We start from the raw sequence: 21,043 nt of genomic DNA, 5'->3' as shown, positions 1-21,043 counted from the left end.
TAGAGATGTTGAGCATTTTTTCATATGTTTTTTGGCCATTATTCTGTCTTCTTTTGAAAAGTTTCTGTTCATGTCCTTTGCCCACTTTTTGATAGAGTTGTTTGATTTTTCCTTGTTGATTTTCCTGAGTTCTAAGTAGATTCTAGTTATCAGCCCTTTATTTGAATTTTTAAATTATTAAGCTGAAAATACCAATCAAGATCCATCATTTAAAGTACTGCAATATACTAACACAAATACAAGAAACAATACATTTTGAAATGACACTATCAGTATATTATTTCTTATAAAAATAACATTTCATTATTTTCCACATTACAATAAAACCAGAAAAATATATTTCAATAAAGTGCAAAATAAAAATAAAGTTTTACTTTTATAATTTTTTTACTCTGTTTTCTCTTAAATGTTAAACATGAAAAAGGTGAACAACAAAAAAATGAATGAAGATACACCTTTTGCAACCTAAGAGTCATTTGAGTTTTACTTATTTATTTATTTAAAACAGACTTTATTTTTAGAGTAGTTTTATACTCAAAGCAAAATTGGCCAGATTATTTTTACTTCAATAGATTAAGGGGAGGTACAAGTGTTTTTTGTTACATGAAAGAATCGTGTAATACTAAAGTCTGGGCTCTTAGTGTATCTGTCACCAGAATAGTACATTGCATCCCCAAAGGTAGATTTTTATCCCTCAGTGGCTCCCAACCTACCCCCATCTTAGTTTTCAATGTCCATTACACCACTTTATGAAAGGTATATACCTTTCATTTAGCTCCCACTTATAAGTGAGAACATGTGGTATTTGTTTTTCCATTCCAGAGATATGCCATTTAGAATCATGGTCTCTAGTTCCATCGAAGTTGCTGCAAAAGACTTTATTTCATTCCTTTTTATGGCTGAGTATATTACTCCATGGTGTGTATATACCACATTTACTTTATCCACTCCTCGGTTGATGGACACTTAGGTTGATTCCATATTTTTGCAATTGTGAATTGTGCTGCGATAAACATTCGGGTCCAGGTACCTTTTTTACAAAATGACCTCTTTTCCTTTGGGTAGATGCTCAGTAGTGGGATTGCTGGATCAAATTGTGTCATTTGAGTTACTGTTTCAATTGCACATGGGAGGCGCTAAAAATCACAAAAGTTACTATTTGTGATTTTTCTGTTTATCTTTCCAGTTCTGCTTCTAGAATTTCTCCCCATGTATCTGCATCCATTGGGTACATAATTTTTTCTGGTAGGTTAGTGGGAGAACATATGTTGCTGTATCTGCCACTTAGCCATTCATGTTTCACTTTACTCTTCCTGTAATTCCTCTCCAGTGTTACCTGAAAGAGGTAAATTATCATCATTAAAAAAGATTGTAGTGGGTGGTTGGTTAGTGAGTTTGTTTAAAACTAGAGAAGCTGATTGATAGGGCTAAAAAGAAGATAAGTATTTACACTGATGTACACATGTATTAATAAATTTGTGTGTGTATGTATATATGTATATATACAGAGTGAGCCACAGAGTTGACTGAAGATCTTGGACAAAGTGCAGTGAAAGAAGTAGTCAATTTCCTAAGAGGAAAGTTCCTGAATTTAGAATTTAAAATATGCAAAAGGATGAATGACAGTGTGGAAGCAGCATGGTTAGCAGGAAAAGACTAATAACTGAACTTTATCGCCAAAAGTCAACATGCTCTGTATGTTATTCTGCATATGCAATCTTCTCTCCTCCAAGCAAAAGTTAGAATTGGCTCAAATCTGCTACCACAGCACCATAAGAAACACTGCAGACTGAAAAGATTAAACTTACCCTCCAGGAATAACCGCTTCCTAGATCGTCATCTATTTCTCTTGGGCATACAGCTCTTACAGTCAAGCACTGAGGTTTCCATAAGAAGGAGTCACTGTTTTTTATTACAGAATTCCAGCTGCTGCATGTCAATGAAGCCCTGCACAAACTCTGAATGTCTAGCAGACTGAAAATTCGTAAAGTGACTTCTAGAGGCAGCATTTCAACAAAGTTGTTTTGACTCTCGTTTTTTTTCTTCTTAGCATCCACAGAGTTCAATTCTATGTCAGAAACTCTTGAATTATTGTTCTTCTTGGAGTTTTTCTTCATAGCTTGATGTTTTAGTCAATTATCCTCATATGTAATCTAAAAGGCAAAGTTTAAAGATAGTCTTTTCAAATCAGACAATAAATCCTACTCTGAGTCAGATATTTTTGGGTATGATTTAAAGAACTTTAACTTATTTGACTTTAGTTTCTTAATCTGCAAAATGGGCCAATGCTGCTCCTTTCTTGCAAGGATTAACGGGGATGATGTATAAAACATCTAGCTCTGCTACATCTGAATTGCACATGGGAGGGGGCTCAACACATGGTATTTCTCTTCTTTTTAAATGTTTTTAGTAAATGGATTTGTTTCTAAACATTTTTGGGTTTTCCCCAAAGAACATTAGCTAAAAAGAGAAATGATTCTCCATATTAGACCATATTTATTGAGTTTAGTAGTAGCAACTACTGTGAGAACACATTCAAGTATTTATTGAAAGTACTTTTGAAAATGTGCATGAGTCAATCCTATTAAACCTCTGAATACTTGTTACATGTGGGAACTGAAGCCTTGTCATTAAGTTCTTCATCTGCAATTTGTGACTTTATCATAAAGCTGCTGGACTTTTTTTTATATAAGAATTGTTTATCTACTTGTACTTAATGGGTAGGTGCTCACATTTGACACAAACACTACCTGAAATGGACAAGAGGATAAGATATGGGTTATGACACAAAGTCTCAAATATTAAATTCAATTATAAGATTGGTGTTTTAGAAATGGCCCCTTGAAGCTATCCTACATGCAAAGTTAATTTTGAGCTAAGGATAACAGTCACAAAGGCCATCAAGCAACAGTTAGTAACAACTATAAACAATGGTTATAACTCAGCTAGGTATAGCATGTGACTCAAGCTTTAAAGCCCCATTTCAGTTAATTTACCTAAGGTAAATTGTGTGGGCTTTCAAAATCAGTGGAAAGAACAGCTGGGTACATCACCATCCTTCAGCAACTTTTACATATAAAGACATCTCATATTTACTTAAAATCACTTTATTCCATTTTGCACTTCCTTTTATAACAGGGGTTGGCTGTACAGGAGGAGTTTAAAATACATCTAAATAGTTCTTTTGCAATTCCCTTTTCTAGGTGTGCTACTCAGCCATATGTTTCTGGATTTGCCAAGACCACGGTGGCTCCCATTCATTAGGTTGTTTTTGATTCAAATTAGCTGCGGTGGTTTGAATTGTAATGTCTGTGTTCAACAGAGGATTTTCTCTTGAGGGTTTGGGGAAGTAAGAAAGTAAACTAGTAAAAACAAAAGTATGAAGTCAAGAGCAAGTTTTCCCCACATGCATTGGCTCCTCCCACCGTCGATATAAAACAAACCAAAGCTGAACCACTATGTTATTAGGAGAGTGTTACAGTGTATTTAATGTTTGCTACTTCTCCCAGGATCTCACTGGTGGAATAAAAATACTTCATCCCGTTACAGGAATTCCACAGGAGGCAAATGAAGGCTTTTGAATTTAACAGGAGATATCCCGGAGAGGTTCTTAGAATTTCACTAGGAATCTTGCTTCTAAGTCCAGTTTTGTCTGGATGTCTGAAAACTACCCCTCTTCTGCCCTTTGTCTTTTATGAACCGAGTTTTGCTGAATTACCTCTCCAGTTAGGTAAGAGCTCGTCCTCCTTTCAACTGTTACTGGGACGGAGGGATCGGGAGGCAGCGCCATGAGGGGGACGGGAGAGCCCCAACCCGTTCGGACCCCGCGGGTCGCGGGTAACTACCCCATGTCCCGTCTGAACCACCCTCCTAGTTTGCCCCACTCAGGCTGCAGATGCTTTAGTCCCTAGGACACGAACACTGACAAGTAAACAACAATGACAACCGTCAGCACTGACTGTCACCGCGGCTCCAGGCTGCTGAGTGGAGGCTGTGCTTTTGCCCAGGCCGCGCCCGCGAGCGTACCGGCGCTGACACCTACACTTTCGGAAAGGGTAGACCCTCCTACCTAGTGGGCCGGCCGCGATGGCTTTTCCTTTCGCTATTTAAATCCTCCGAAATTCGAATCCTTGCGCACAGTTCTTCCCCGCCCCGCGGCCACTCTAGCCCCACCTTGCTGACGCGAACTCGCGCAGGCGCATGGGCGCACTGCCTTCTGGGATCGGTAGTTTCTCCTGGGCGGCTCAGCTCGGGAAAGGAGGGGAAGGAAGGCTCCAGGGACTACAAGGTCCGGCGTCCCCCAAACCGGGTGGGCGGTGAGAAGGCGTAGGGGAGGGGTTTAAACAATAACTTTGAGGCGGTGTGATGGGGGAATCCCCGACTGCGTCACTGGGCTGGGTAGAGGGGCGGGACTCCGGAGGCCAGGACTGGGCACTGCCGAGGGGACATCTCACTCCTCGCTTCCTCCGTGTTTTTCCTGGGGCTTGGGCAAGCTCCGCGCGTGTCTGTGGAAGGAGGAAACGGCTGCGGGGGCCGTCTCCCTGTGAAGAGAGGGAGGGCACCTAATCCTCGCCCGCGATGTCCGGGGGCTTCGAGCTGCAGCCGCAGGACGGGGGCCCCCGGGTGGCCTTGGAGCCCGGGGAGACCGTGATCGGCCGCGGGCCGCTGCTGGGAGTAAGTGTGGAGGGGGCTCGGCGGAGCCCGAGAGCCACAGGGAGGTCGTTGCTGACTTCTGAGGCCCTGGCCTGATTCTCCTCCACGCCAGTCCTGCTCGTCTGGATTTTAGAAGTTTGGGGCAGCACGTTTTTCAGTCAACTTTAATCAACTCACAAACGTTTCTTTATGTAGGCTTTAAAAAACACTGTATTATCGTCGTTATCTTATTCAGGGGTTGGCAAACTAGGACCCAGAGGCCAAATCCAGCCTGATTTTGTATGGACCCATGAACTAAGAATGATTCTAACATTTTAAAATGTAAAATGTAAACAAACAAAAAACCTACTAGCTTTTCAGTCAGAATAGTTGCTCCAAGGGTTGAGGAAACTGCATCTTGTTTAAAGCCTAAAACATTTACAGTAGTATCCGGCCCTTTACAGGAGAAATGTGCCAGCCGGTGAACTTACCTCTTCTAGGCTAATTTCTTTTAAACTCTGGCCTCCTTTGCAGGGCTCTGTGAGCCTTACTTTTATTATAATAGGCTTTTTTGGTAATTTCAGTAGCTACCCCTTAAGTCGTCTGTGTGTGTGGTCTTCCATACATTGATGTGAGCAGACTTTACGTTTACCAAGTTCTTTAATCCTTTCAGAACCCTGTGAGCCAGGTGTTTTTATTATACTCATTGTTCAGATGAAAAAATTGAGCCACAGATCTGTTTTCTTAGAGATTATACAAAAGCTTTTGGACTTCTAGTGCCACTAAGCTAAATATTCTCTACTCTGTTTGGGAGGTTTGGGAGTTAGAAAATTTGCATGTCGTGTGCTGGAATCCTATGAATCTCTTCCTAAGTGCATCTATTTTTTTTTCTTCTTAACATTCAGCATTTCTTGTTTAGTGCCCACTTTGTGCAGAACATTTTGAAGATACTAGCACTGTTGGGCATACAAAGATGAATAAGACATGGGCCCCTGTAGGAGTTTCCCTTGGGACTGTTGTGACAGACCCGTGTCAGTGAGTAAGGAGTGTGGACTGTTATCCTGGTTAACATCCAGTGTCTAAATGGGATCAATGGTATTAGGTTTAGGAGCCTTCTGGGAGCAGGAAAAGGAATGGTAATTTAAGATTGTCCTGTGGAAGTAGATCCTAAAGAGGTGGGTGTATGTATATATACGTGTATATGTAGTAAGGTTTTTGGGAAAGTAGAAGTTCACATGCTGTTTATTTTTTTACTGGGCAAGTGATTATTTAAATATTTAAATAATATCTTGTTACTTTTCTCCACAGTTTATTAGCTTATGCAAACATTTGAAATAACTGCCTGGGAAGTTTTTTTTTTCATTTTTCTTTTAAATATGTAGGTTAGAAACTATTATTAATAAAATATGTGCTTCATCTAGTAATCGTATGTCTGGTAACTAAGGACTTTTTGACTTGCTTAAGAAATTGTGTCACCAATAGAGTACTGTGGGTCTGGTTAAAAGATGAGTGAATTTTGGGCCTGTGTTTTATAAACATGTGACAGGTTGCAGACCCTTTCATTGTTTGTAGCTTGTTCTTTGTGTTTTAGGCTTGCTAATACGAGATGAGCCTATTTGGTTTCTGTTTTTAAAAATGGTAAGGAATAGAAAGTTGGTCAATTACCTGGTCAGGATTTTGCTTTTACTTTTTAAATAATTATTCACTGACGAGATTCTATTGCCAAATTTGACAGATATCAGAGTGGTTATGAATGACATCCTAAATGCGTTGAAGAAAAAATTTGAAGAACAAACAGACCACTTTGTGGCTTTTTAGATTTTGGAGCTGAGAGATGCACTTGTTTCTTCTCTGCAGTGGTTAAAACACAGTAAAGAGGCTATTCTTTCAAACAACAGCAATTCCACTAGGTCTTTTTTTTTTTTTGAAGTGTCAGAGAGCAAAGACTTAGTTGTAAGTGGGAAAACTCAGGAAGTTCACTGAAAATTTGTATATACCTGAAATGATTAATATTAATAAGAATGATTTTTGAACTCTCTTACTTAACTGGCTATGTTTTTCTGAGACAAGCTTCACAAACCTTGATGGCTACACAAGGATAATTTGTAATTCCAATGTATAAACCAGTCTTGGTAATATTGATAATTTGACAATGTGGGTGTCTTTAGATCTTTACAGTGGCAGGAAAACACAGCAGAGAAGAAACTGCCACTTAGAACAGAGCACAGTAAAATTTAATCTTTCTTGTGCCCTATACTTTCATGTCAGTCATCAGAGAACCCCAGGTCTTTGTTTACTAGGTTTTAATTCTGTTTTATGATCACCATAAATTAAAAGGTTTTACATCAGGATGAATCTCCAGAGAACCATCCTGGGTAACAGTAACCAGTCCCAAAGGTTACATATTATATGATTCCATTTATACAACATTATTGAAATACAAAAATTATAAAAATGGAGAATAGGTTAGTGGTTGCCAAGAGTTAAAGGAGTGGGCATGAAGCATAAGGGAATTGGATATGGCTATAAAATAGCAACATGAGGGATTCTTGTGATGATGGAAATATTCTGTATCTAGACTGTATCAATATCAGTATCCTTGTTTGATATATTGTACTATAATTTTGTAAGGTGTTACCATTGGGGGAACCTGGGTAAATGGCACAAGAGATCTTTTTGTATAATATCTTTCAACTATATATGAATCTATAATTATCTTGAATAAAACAATTTAATTTAAAAAGGTTTTATAGGCCAGGCATGGTGGCTCACACCTGCAATTCTAGCACTCTGGGAGGCCAAGGCGGGAGGATTGCTTGAGCTCAGGAGTTTGAGACCAGCCTGAGCAAGAGTGAGACTCTGTCTCCACTAAAAACAGAAAAAATTAGCTGGGCGTGGTGGCACATGCCTGTAGTCCCAGCTACTCGGGAGGGTGGGACAGGAGGATTGCCTGAGCCTAGGAGTTTGAGGTTGCAATTAGCTATGATGATGCCACTGCACTCTACCTGGGGTGACAGAGCAAGACTCTGTCTCAGAAACAAAACAAAACAAAAAAAGTTTTGCAGTACAGCATCTCAAGCAACAAGAGTACTGTTATGCCAAATTATTCGCTTCATGGTTTTGCTTTAATTAAAGCTGATTACACTCTTAAATGAAAACTGTTTCCGATTTCAAATTTGCCTTAAATCTGTTTTGACAGCAGAGATTTTTGAGACACATTTCTTTACGATCTATTTTCCTCTAAGGAATAGGATAGCATTAGGTATCTACTGAGACATTCTCAATGCAGATGTCATTGAATCAACTACTTTACTTAAAAAGATAAGTGGTCCTGGTTAGGGGACAGGGAAGGTCATGGGCTTCAGTGTAGCTCTTCAGGTGCATCAGTTCACCACTTCCAAGAATGTTGTAAGTGTTCCACAACATTTACACAAAGTGACCACTCTGTGACCTGGCAACCCTGTACTTGAACTTCTTGTTGCAGAATCCTACTGGCTGTCCTGAAATGCTTTTCCTACCTGGTCCAGCACAGGTTTTTTCCCGGCCATCTCTTTTATTTCTAGGTTTGCCCTTCTCTCCTTTAATTATTTAGCCTAGTACCAGTGCCTGGCACGTAGTAGGCCTTCAACACATGATACCTAACTTCAACTTCTGCATCTTAGCCTCTCATTCACTCTACCCTCAAAAAGTTTGATTGTGACTTAGATGTGAAAAACGATATCACCAAGTTTTGAAGTGAATTTAAACATAGTAAAGAAGCAGTGTTACCAGTTCCTTCAGCTTAAGGAGCAACATTCATAATGAATTAGATATTAGCATTTTTCCTATTTTGTTGATTGATAATTTACCAAATTCAGAAAATAGTTGATAAACACACAAAGGCCATCTGGACAGTATCCAGCCATGTAATATGAGAAATTTTATTAACAGTGGCTGGATACTTTCTGGACAGCCCTCGTATACTATGGTTGGATGGGAGGGAGTAGAGGAGAAGAGAAGGTGAAGGAGAAGCAAGTCCTTGCTCTCAAGAAAACATAGTTTAATAGGTGTGAGAGATATATAAGCAAGTAACTAAATGGGTTTACAACCTCAAATGGGGACACTGGAACCAGGCAGGCTCTTTGAGTGAAGTGAGAGGGAGTAAAAGGACAATGATAAATGATAATAGTTCTACGTCAGTTTGGAGAGGCCACAAGGAGAGGGATCTCCAAAGCAGTTCCTGCTACTTGCCTCTGTTCCTATCTTGTAACAGTATTATATTTTTTCCAGAGTAGTAGGAAATCTGGATTTTTAGATATAATCCCTGATTTTTAAAAGGTCACATTGAATGAAAAGTTTTGTTTCAATACCATGAGCCAAACGAAATGATGTTACATGGTACAGAGCTGTATAAAAGGAACCCACAATGAAGATGAGGGATCAGGGAAAGCTTCATGAACTTGATGACAAGTTTAGGTTTACAGAAATACTGTAGAAAGTACACAGTATTCCCACATAGCCCCTGCCCTCGCATATGCACAACCTTCCCCACTATCAAGGTCTGACACCAATGTGGTGGTATGTTTGTCACAATTGATGAATCCACATCAAGACATCTTATCACCCAAACTCCATAGTTTGCCCTAGGGTTAACTCTTGGTATTGTACATTCAATGGGTTTTGACAAATGTATAATAACAGATATCCACTATTGCAGTATTATACAGAATAGTTCCACTGCCCGAAAAATCTCCTGTGCCTGTTTATCCCTCCCTCCATCGAACCCCTGGCAACCATGAACTTTTTTACCATCTCCATAGTTTTTGCCTTTTACAGAATGTTATAGAGTTGGAATCGTGTAGTATGTAGCCTTGTCAGATTTCACTTAGTAATATGCATTTAAGGTTCCTCCATGCCTTTTCACGGCTTGATAGCTCGTTTCTTTTTAGTGATGAGTAATATTCCATTGTCTAGGTGAACTACAGTTTATCCATTTACCTACCGAAGGCCATCTTGGTTGCTTCTGATTTTTGGCAATTATGGATAATACTGCTATAAACATTCATGTGCAAGTTGGTGGATATGAATTTTCAACTCATTTGGATAAACACTAAGGAGCACAGTTGCTGGATTGTATATTAAGAGTGTTTAGTTTTGTAAGAAAATGCCAAACTGTCTGCCAAAGTGGCTGTACTATTTTATTTGCATTCCCACCTGAAATGAATGAGAGTTCTTATTGCTGGCCACCGTTGTCAGCATTTGTTGTTATCACTGTTGTGGATTTTGGCCATTCTAATAGATGTATAATGAATCACTTTTCATGTATGTATTCTGAGTGGAAAAAAAATACAGCAGTTAACAGAGAAGACTTCTGTGACCAAATCCATGGGATTTCTCCCACCAAGAAGCAAGCAATCAGTTCTACAGGGGACACCAACTGGATGTCCTCTAACTCAATTCACTTCTGAAACTATCTACCTGGAGACAGCTTCAGATCCCCCAAGTTGAGGGTGCAGTCCTCAAGACTTTCCCCCACTTCTGATGCCAATTGCAAGCCCCAGGTTGTTTTACCTGTGCTTCTGCCTTACCCGCTATGAATCAGGGATCCTATGGCCCCCTGTTTGGGTTTGGTTAATTTGTTAGAGCAGCTTACAGAACTCAGGGAAATACTTACACTTACTGGTTTAGCATAGAGAATGTTACAAAGAATACAGATGAAGAGATGCACAGGATGAGGTATGGGAAGGGGTGTGGAGCTTCTGTGCCCTCCCCAGTTGTGCCAACCTCCAGGAACTTCTGCGTGTTCAGTTATTTGGAAGCTCTCCTAACCTTGACCCTTTTGGGTTCTTATCGAGGCATTGTTACATAGTTATGATTGATTAAACCATTGGCCATTGGTGATCAACTTAACCTTTAGCTCTGCTTTCCTCCCTGGAGGTTGGGAGATGGGGTTGAAAATTCCAACCCTCTAATCCTGCTTTGGTCTTTCTGGTGACCAGCTCTGGTTCTGAAGCTACCTGGGGCTGCCAGTCATCAGTCAACTTATTAGCATACAAAAGACCTCACTTTGGAGATTCTAAGGATTTTAGAAGTGTGTCAGGAAATGACAGTGAAGACCAAATATATTTTAGAATATCATGTATATTTATATATCATATATATTTTTTAAAATTTCAGAATATTATGGGGGTATGAACATTTTGGTTACATAAATTGCTTTTGTACCATTTGAGTCAAAGTTATAAGTGTGTCTCAACCAGATAGTGTGCATTGTACCCATTAGGTGTGAATTTACCCATCCTTTCCTCCCCGCCCCCACCTGGTGGATTTCCAATGAATGTTATTTCCATATGTGCACATAAGTGTTGAATGATTAGTTCCAATTTAATGGTGAGTACATGTGGTGTTTGTTTTTCCATTCTTGTGGTACTTCACTTAGAAGAATGGTCTCCAGTTCCATCCAGGTTAATACAAGAGGTATTAGTTCACCATTTTTTTTATGGCTGAGTAGTACTCCGTGGTATACATATATACCAAATTTTCTTAATCCACTCATGTATTGATGGGCACTTGGGTTATTTCCACATTTTTGCAATTATGAATTGTGCTGCTATAAACATATGAATGCAGGTGTCTTTTTTGTAGAATGTCTTTTTTGCATTTGGATAACTACCCAGTAGTGGGATTGCTGGATTAAATGGTAGTTGTACTTTTAGTTTTTTGAGATAGCTCCATATTGCTTTCCATAGAGTTGTACTAGTTTGCAGTCCTACCAACAATGTATGAGTGTTCTTATCTGTCCATATCCACTCTAGCATTTGCTGTTTTGGGATTTTTTGATAAAAACCATTGTCTCTGGAGTTACGTAATATCTCGTTGTGGTTTTGATTTTCATTTCCCTGATGATTAGAGATGTTGAGCATTTTTTTACGTGTATGTATTTTTCTCAGTCGATGATTCTAAATTCTCCCCTCCTATTTACTACTCAACCTGAATATGCTGTCTTCTCACATGCTGCCATACTTTTGTACAAGCTCCTTTCTCTGGTAATTTGATTCTGTAGGTAGTGTCTGGATATCCGTATTTTTAAAGCTCTGAAAATGATTCTATTGCAAAACCAGAGTTAAAAACCTCTTCTAGACACACTAACTAGATGCTTGATGCAGAATAGGTCTTTAAGAAACGTCTGTTGAACTGAACTGAATAAGAAAAGTAACTATTCAGAAACATTAATTTTACAAAATCCCAAGTGGGGCTTTAAACCCACTTCTGTCTTCCTAAGCTCTGCTTATGTCTTTACTCACTATGTTACCTCTATCATAATGTATTAGTGATGAGGATTATGTTCTCACGCTTGTACAACATTCACTATGCAAGCAGCATTGCAGGACCAACAGGTTGTGTGAATTGAAATTCCAGTGGCACCAGGCCAGCACAGTTCTATCATATTGACTAATGGTTCAGCAGCCTTGAATTAGGAGGTCAGGAAGTGTTGAATTTTACTTTTTAAAATCTAAGTGATGCACATATCATCAGTATTGTGGATTAAATAGGTGTTTATGAGGTACACTGACAACCTGACTATTGTTTATATCATTATTCTTATGGTAAAATATATTCAAAAGTCCAAAGAGCATTTGATATCCAATATAACCTTTTAAAGAGAGATTTTTTTTTTTTTACAAATTGGAGTCTGCATGGAGAGCCTCTGGCCAAAATCAAGTCCATTTCTTTAAACTTGCCCCATCTTAACATCAGAAATTGGACTTTGGTACATTCCAAGTACAATAATGTTAAACATCTTGTATCGACTAACTTTTGTTCTATTGAAGAATAACACCAGGTTTACATCAAATATTATGACTGAGTCTCAGTGTTGATGACTAAACTCTGGTGTGCATGCTGGACCTGCCACTGAGAAGCTATCTTGATAAAAAAATTTTACTTCTTTACAGTAACCAATCTGGATTCAGTTTGGGTGTTAATTTTAGATTTTATTTACTTGCCCCCTCACATGAAAGTATGAAGAAAGAATTGTATGAAATTATGCCTAAAATAGATCCCATGCTTGCCCTTTAAGTTTATGCATTTCCCCATAATACTGGATCAAATCTCATACTAGATGATTTTCTGTTTTTCTCTACCATGAAAATTTGAATTTGTCAATTTTTTTGCCTATTAATAGAGCAAACTAGATAATCTTGGAGAAAAGCACTGTAAATTATAAAGTATTTAGTAAGATTAAAAAATATGTATAATGCTTTTTCCCAGTTTTACAAAATTATATACATAATGTAAAGAATGTAGAAATTTCACCAAAATCAAATAAGCAGGAAAAAAGCACTTTCAAGTCAATTTCCAAGAGATAAATGCTTTAAACATTTAATGTATTAATAGTTCTTACATGTATTTAATGTATGCATATAGGTGTATATATTTTACTCAGTATATTGTACAATAGTTACCATTGATTTTGAATTAGCATTATAGGATAAATTTTGTTATTAGTATTCTAAATAGCATTTTCAATGCATCCTTCCAGTGTCTTACTATCACACTTAAAACCCAAAGCCCTAATGGATATGGGGTTTTCTTTTGGAGTGATGAATATGTTCTGGAAATAGATAGAAGTGATGATTTCACAATTTTGTAAATACAGTTGACCATTGAACAACATGGGTTGGAATTGTGTGGGTCTACTTACATGCAGATATTTTTCAATATATCAAAAAATTTTTGGAGATTTTCAACAATTTGAAATAACTCACAAATGAACTTAGTAGCCTAGAATTATTGAAAAATTAAGAAAAAGGTATGTCATAAATGCATACAATATATGTAAATAATAGTCTATTCTATCATTTACTACCATAAAATATACACAAATATGTTATAGTTAAAATTTATCAAAGCTTATGCACATGTACACAGATTGTACATTATGCCATGTACATTTGAGGGAAATGTGAACAGATGTAAAGATGCAGTATTAAATCACAACTGCATAAAATTAACTGTGGTTCATACTACTGTAATAATTTGGTAGCTACCTCCTGTTATTCAGTGAGCTCAAATGGTGCAGGTATCTCCTTAAAACAGTGTGATGCTAATCATCTCCACATGAGCAGTACAACTCTCCAGTAAATTGCATATCACAGTAAAAAGTGATCTCTTGTGGTTCTTGCATATTTTTCATCATGTTTAGTGCAATACTGTAAACCTTGATTAACATCATGGGACCCATACAAAGTGCCACTAGTGATGCTAGAGTTGCTCCTGAGAAGCAGAGAAAAGTCATGACATTACAAGAAGATGTTGAATTAATAATATGTACCATAGATTGAGGTCTGCCACTGTGGTTGCCCACCATTTTGAGATAAATGAATCCAGCGTAAGGACTATTGTAAAAAAAGAAAAGGAAATTCATAAAGCCGTTGCTGCAGCTATGCTAGCAGGCATGAAAACCTTGCATTTTTTGTGTAATACCTTTTTATCTTGTATCAAAAATGCAGCTTTTATGTGGGTGAAAGATTGCTGTAAGAAAGATATAAACTCTAATAGGATTTGAGAAAAAGCAAAGTCATTATATGACAACTTAAAGCAAAAGGAAAGTGAATGATCTAAACCTGGAGAATTTAATGCCAGCAAAGGATGGTTTGATAATTTTAGAAAGAGATTTGATTTTGAAATGCCAGAATAAAAGGAGAAGCAGCTCCTATTGACCAACAGGCAGCGGGTGAGTTCCCAGACACTATTCAGAAAATCACTGAGGAGAAAGGATATATGTCTGAAGAGGTTTTTAAAGCAGACAAAAATGCCCTATTCTGGAAAAATATGCCACACAGGACATTTATTAGTAAGGAAGAAAAGTGAGCACCAGGACTTCAGGCAGGAAGGATTAGGCTAACTCTACTGTTTTGTGCAAATGCAGTTGGGTTTATGATCTGGACTGCCCTTATCTGTAAAGCTGCTAACCCCTAAGCCTTAAAGGGAAAAGATAAACAGTAGCTGTCAATCTTCTGGTTGTACAACTAGAAGGCCTGGATGAGAAAACTTTTTCTGGATTAGTTCCATCGGTGCTTTATCTTTGAAGTTAGGAAGTATCTTGCCAGTAAGCGACTGCCTTTCAAAGTTTTTTTGATACTGGACAATGCCCCTGACCATCCAGAATCCCATGAGTTCAACTAAAGGCATCAAAGTGGTCTGCTTGCCCCCAAATACATCTCTAATTCAGCCTCTAGATCAGGGGGTCTTAAGGACCTCTAAGGCTCTTTACACGCAATACTCTATGGAAAGGATTGATAAACTTTCATAGGGAAAGACTTAGTCCTGTAGATGAGTCTTATGGCATCTGTTGGGTAAGGTACATTGGCTTAGGTTCAGGTTGGACATAGTAGTGTAGTCTCTGTGCAGTTTCTTCAGCTGTAATCCATGTTAGTGATATTTGCGATTGCTTCAGTAGCCTACTGAGTAGCCAAACTCCCACTGAGTTTGTGGGAGTTTGTGGTGGCAATGGTTTAGCTTTGCTGGAGATGGGCTTGCCAGCCTGGTTTTCAAGCTGGAGGCATGCATGTACACACAGTGGGTTGGCTGGCTTAGGGACTGGCTTGCTAAGGGTGGGTCTGCTGGGCTGTTTCTCAGACATAGGGAACAAGTGTATGGTGGTTTGGAGGCTTGGGGTCTGGCTTGCAGGGCATAGGGCCATTAGCCTGTTTCTCTGGCTGGGGTTACGGGCATGTGGTGGTTTGGCAATTTGGGGTGTGTGTCCACCAGGGATGGGTCTACCAGACTGTTTCTCCAGGTGAAGGTGCAGACACACAATGGTTAGGTGGTTAGGTCAGTTTGGGAGCAGGTCCACTGGGATATTTTTCTGTCTGGGGATATGAGTGTAGCAGTTTGGCTAGCTTGGGAGTGGGCTCACCAGGATCAGGGCTGTTGGGCTATTTTTCCAGCTGGGGGCACAGGCATGTGGCAGTTTGGCTTCCCCATTTAGAACCAGAGTCATAGCTGTGTCTGGGCCCAGGCTGTCTGAGCAGCTGGAGTCATGGTATTATGGTCCCCCATGTGGTCTTGGTAGAATGATGGTAAAACTTCAAGGCTGGAGAGGCACAGTGGTTCCTGGCCCCCAGAGCAGTGTGCACTCCAACAGTGACTCTGGTTTCAAGATGGCACTGTGCTGCTGCAGCTTGGGTCATGGTGGGGACAGGAGTGTACAATGTGCGCTCCTACTCTGGAGCCATATAGTTGCATGAATTCCAGGCAGCTCCCCAACTGAGCTTAAGGCTTGTGAGGACTGTGGGTTTCTCTTGCAATAAGGAGCAATGGGGGCCAGTGAAGGCCTTCTGCTTACTCTCGCCCCATAAGGACAAGTTTCTTTTGGCTCCCAGTTGATCCTGGCAGGGGAGATGGGGCTGCAGGGAGCCTCAGTCCTCTCTATGCTGCCACCCTAGGCATGTTTTTCACAGGGATCTTGCTTCTCCCTTGCTGCACTCCAACACTCTCCCTCAGACACTCCAGTTGAATTTTAGTTTGTTTATTGTTTTGGTCTTTTTTTTGTGAGGGAGGACGAACACCAGGTGCTGCTAGTCAGCCATTTTCCTGATGTCGCTCATACAAGATAATTTTTATAGAATTAAATTAAATTATGAAATATTGTGTAAGATAATTTTTGTCTTAGCCCTTCATGTGTAATATAGTTTAAACTGGAAAAACAAACAAATCTAGCCTATTCTGTTCTCATATTTATAGGAACCAGCTTAAATGGGAACATTGAATTAATGAGATGTACCTGTCTGTGAAGTTCAGAAATTTCTCTAGAAAAACATTTTAAGAAAAATTAACTGGTGTTGCTTTTCCAGTAAATATTATATATAGGCAAAAATGAAATGAAAAGTACCATTATAGTCTACCTATTCAAGATCCAGTAGCTTTTCTGCTTTTATTCTGTTGAGGTTTATTTTTTTTATTTTTAGAATTTTGAGAATAGTAGTCAAACAAATAGGTCAGAGACCTTAATTCAAAATATACAAGCATTCCTGCTGGTAGCATAAGAAAATTTTCATTTTTGTTTGGCTTCAATAAATTCCAAAAATAAATATTTGGTAACAGACAAATCACAAACAGTTCTTTTATGTTTTCATGTCTTTATCATTTCTTCTGGCACAATCTTCATATCTTAAAAATAGAGAAAGGACTTGTATGTACAGTATAATGGATGTAGCCTTCAATTCAAAACCAGAAAATCAGCGATAAGGGACCCACATGGTATCGATACAAAAGTGATATAAGATAGAGAGCCCTGTCGCCATTCAAGAGACAATATGAAGAAAGAATTCAATTAAAAAGATATTTTTCTATAGTATCTGAAAAAAATGATCATTTTGGCTGTTGCTAACCAAGGATAGGAGTGAGTTTAGCATTACACTTCAGCCTTGTATTGAGAGTTTCTTTGCTAAACTCCTACCATATTCTGTGGTAGGAGTTTTAATGAGATATACCTGTTCTTGTTCTTTTATAAAAAGTTCTTGTACTTGAAAGCTCAGTTTAGTTAGCTTTTCTGTCTAGTGTTGCTCCATAAAATTAATATAACTATATTGGAGACAGAAACGTCTCAGGAGTTTTGCAGAGCTTTCCCTGAAGGAATATGCGAATGTGTTAATTTGCATATCGAAAGCTGTTTCACCTCAGAAGGGCATCTATGAAAGATCAGTAGCAGCTGTTTCCCACAATGGCGCTGTGATTCTCAGACCTGAGGTTTGGACTTGCTTTGAAAAGCAAAGCAGGTCTGCTAAGAGCCACAGGATGAGAGCTGATCAAAGAATGCCCACCCCCGACAGACACCTGTGGCTAAAAGCAGTTAGCCCAAGGGACAGTTCCTGCTTAAACTCCTGACTACCTGTCTCAATACACAATAACTTGATAAAGAAAATATGGAGCTACTATATCTCTGTTTAACCCTTCTGTTAGGTGATAAATTTACCTTAGAACTTAGAAGTTAGTCTTTGAAAGATTTTGTAACCATTTGTTCATGTAGATAGAGTTAGTTAAAGGATCTGAAGAAGCCTTTTGAAAAACTTTTAACCTAAGAGGAACTACCTGTTGTTATGTAAATCTGTTACCCCTGGCAACCGATCACTGTACTATAAATGCCCATGTAAAACTTCACTCCTGGCCTTTTGTGATTGACGGAGAGATCCAAGGCCCCCTGAGTATCCTGCTTTGCCTATAATCTTTATAAATCTATAAAACTATACCTTTGTCTCTGTGTATTCTTTTATTTCCATTATTTTCCATTTTCTATTATTTTCTTATCCTTTTCTTATCCCTACCTAAGGGACCCAATTTTTTGCTGGGAGTGTGGCCATCTCCCTGCAGTCTAGTATTCCTTCTCTAATGGCTGAGCATAAATGAATTTGTTATTAGATGTCCAGTGTCAATATAATTGCTGTTAGAGTAACATGTATTAATCATAATTGCTTTTGGCTGCAAATAACAGAAACTCAACAAACAGCAGTTTATTTAAATAAGATATTGATTTTTCTTCTGTAATGTGTACGTGTATATGCATGTGTGTGTATGTGTGTATGTATTTCTTCTGAACACATTTGAAAGTATACTGCATGCATTATGCCACTTCATCACTGTATACATCAACATGTGTCACCTAAGGACAAGGACATTTCTACATAACTATATTCTGCTATTACACTCTAGAAATTTGTAACTGCAATAAATTTTAATATTCCATCTTCGGTTTTATCCACATTTTCCAATGTCCTTTTAGCATTTTTTAAAATCTCAGAAACCAGTTCAATATTATCTCCCTTTATCCAAAATGGTTCTCCTACCTTCCGACTTTCATGACATAAATGCTTTTGTGAGTCCAGGCCAGTCGTTTCATAGAGTATCCCACAATTTTTATTTGTCTGGTTGTTTACACTTAATTTGATACAAATTTAACATTTTTGGCAAAGATATTAGTCAGGTGATGTGAGCTCAGGACACACATCAAGACACACATCTCTCAGTTTGTCTTGTTTTTGGTGATGTGGTTAAGTGTGATCACTTGGGTTAGGTGGTATTTGCCAGATTTCCCAGTTAAGATACCATCCCGTTTGTAAGGAAGTTGTGCGGTTTTATTCTGAGACTTCATGAATATTTTTTTTCCCAACAAGACTTCTCCTGAAAGTTAACATCCCTTGATCCTTACTGAATTATTTATTACATTGGTAGTTACAAAATAGTGATTTTATGCTTCTATCATTTTTTTCTAGTTTAGTTAGCATTCTTTTATTAAAGAAAAGTGTTGTTTTTCTCAGCCTCAGCCCCTTCTTGAGTTCACTATAAACTCATGGATTATTTTACTACTCAGTGTGCTATATTCTATTGTCATTATTTATTTTGATTCCCAAATTATTTCAAATGTAGTCAGAGTTTTTTCATACCGGTGTCTCTGTCCTTCTGACATGTACCCGTCAGTTTTTGAGCACTTCCTTGTTTTCTGGCATGACAAGATGTCCTAGGTCCACATTATATTTTTTCCTGCTCCAGACCTGGAATCAGCCATTTTTGAAAAGAGCACTAATTTCTTTTAGTGTGAAATGGTGTTTAGAAGCCAAGATCTGTGCTATTGGATTTCTTTCTTTTCCAAGTATTTTCCTTCTCTCTCAGAAGTGATACCTTTTCTGAGCCTGCTATACCTGGTTCCAGATATTTTTAAGCCTCTTCTATTGGATTAGCTGGGCCTCTGAAATGCTGGATCTGAGATGTGTTTTCAGTATTTCTCACTCAAGGTGTGACTTACTTTTTCTGGGAATGGTATTATCTGCTTCAGCATCCCTATAACCCCACTCCCTCTTTTCTTTTCCTCTCAGTTACCACCTGATTTTTTTTCTGTTCCAGCGTAGGTTGTGGGGCTTGATTTTCTGGATTTAATGTTTCTTTCCCCTCTTACATGTAAATTAAAGTTTTTGATAATCTCTGTCTCCTGGTTGTACTTTAGATGTGGGATATGGGTAGTTTTATTAATATTTGCTGTGTTTGTTGAGTTATTTGACTTTTTTTGAAGAATGTGTGGTGTGATTAGAATTTAGGTGGGTATAATTATTCTACAGGAACTGGAATTCCTCAACTTTAGTTATTTTTATGGCTTTATAAGATGTGAAATATACTTTTTTTTTTTTCTTGAGACAAGATCTCATTCTGTTGCTTGGGCTAGAGGGCAGTGGGCTAGCTATGACAGTGTTATGGTGAATTTCATAGCTCACTGCAACCTCAAACTCCTGGGCTCAAGTGATCCTTCTGCCTCAGCCTCCCTAGTAACTAGGACTACAGGTGCGCACCACCTCATCCAGCTAATTTTTTAATTTTTTGTAGGGAAAGGTTATGTTGCCCAGGCTGATCTCAAACTCCTGGCCTCAAGCAATCTTCTCTCTTCCCCTTCTAAAGTGCTAGGATTACAGGCATTAGCCACAGTGCCTGGCCTGACTTTAAATTGAAGTTTTAATTTAAATTTGGTGACTCTTGGTAACCAGTAAGTAAACTTGGGTGAGCCTTTCGTATATTTTGAAGTATGTTATGCTGTTTGTCTCTACCCTGAATGGCCTCTAGCCAGTGTACTCATTTTTGAGTCCTTGGGTTTCTTTGCCTTTTGATAGCCTTTCTCTTTCCACTTGCAGACCAACATCATTCATTTTCTCCTGTTGTCAATGTGCTGCCTTCTAAACCCTATCCACTTTATTATTTGCTGTGAATAGAGAATTGGGAATTTAGATGGCATATCTTGTTAGAATTGAGTATGACATTAGAATAAATAGGACCAAATGAAAGCCTGAGGGCCTGTTGGAGCTTTATTTAGGGTTTGAATCTTCTCAGAATGTCTATTTGATTATTAGTCGTTTCTGTCTTATTCCCAGTCTTTACTATTTTCTAACTTAGACAGTTAAACTGGATAAATAACCCTAAAAATGAGGTTTTACTTTAGGTTTATGTAATAATATTGCGGGAGGCAGTACAGTGTTAAGAGCAGAGGTGGCTCTGGAATCAGATTCTTTGTGTTAAAATCCCGGCCCTGCTACTTACTGGCTGTGTAACTGTGAGTAGTTGCTTAATCTCTCTGAATTTCCATTTTCTCACTTATAAAATTCAGATAATAGTATCTTCTCCACAGGTTTTGTGGAGACTAAAAAAAGGTGATAAATGATAAGTATAGAACAGCGCCTTGATCATGATATATAATCGCTATTATATTTGACATATTAATTAATTTAATAAGAATGTATTGGATATTCACTCTGCACAAGGGGCAGTGATAGGCCGTTAAATAAAGCAGGTCTTCAGGTCTTTAGGATAATCTATATGTTACCTGTTTCTCACCCCTCCTCCATACCCCTATCCCGAAATTAAAATATTTTAATGATAATTTATTAAACTT

At 38.4% G+C, this 21,043-nt stretch overlaps 2 protein-coding genes across 2 annotated transcripts in view; one reads left to right on the top strand and one right to left on the bottom strand.

The window, feature by feature from the left end:
* Positions 1-1,174: 1,174 nt before the first annotated feature.
* Positions 1,175-2,117, bottom strand: FBXO48 (F-box protein 48). The gene is made up of 2 exons (XM_012646465.1): positions 1,809-2,117; positions 1,175-1,336 (listed from the first exon to the last, which is right to left on the bottom strand). Exons 1-2 carry the CDS (start codon positions 2,115-2,117, stop codon positions 1,175-1,177), a joined length of 471 nt encoding a protein of 156 aa, XP_012501919.1.
* A 2,372-nt stretch (positions 2,118-4,489) lies between these two features.
* APLF (aprataxin and PNKP like factor) overlaps positions 4,490-21,043 on the top strand; it is a 60,131-nt gene continuing 43,577 nt past the window's right edge. Inside the window, exon 1 of the mRNA XM_012646456.1 lies at positions 4,490-4,674. Within this exon, the coding sequence (XP_012501910.1) occupies positions 4,579-4,674 (96 nt within the window). The 5' untranslated portion in view covers positions 4,490-4,578. The remainder of the gene's footprint in view (positions 4,675-21,043) is intronic.

Source organism: Propithecus coquereli, unplaced genomic scaffold (genome assembly GCF_000956105.1).
Source record: "Propithecus coquereli isolate 6110/MARCELLA unplaced genomic scaffold, Pcoq_1.0 Scaffold243, whole genome shotgun sequence".
In the NCBI taxonomy this organism is placed as follows: Eukaryota; Metazoa; Chordata; class Mammalia; order Primates; family Indriidae; genus Propithecus; species Propithecus coquereli.
Note: the sequence above shows the minus strand (reverse complement) of the source record. Positions and strands in the feature narration are given on the sequence as shown.

Bases quoted from the DNA above. Each gene is read 5' to 3' on its own strand.
- FBXO48 (XM_012646465.1), bottom strand. From the start codon at position 2,117: ATGAAGAAAAACTCCAAGAAGAACAATAATTCAAGAGTTTCTGACATA. The intron at 1,337-1,808 runs GTAAGTTTAATC...TACCTCTTTCAG, and splicing joins GAAGCGGTTATTCCTGGAGG to GTAACACTGGAGAGGAATTA.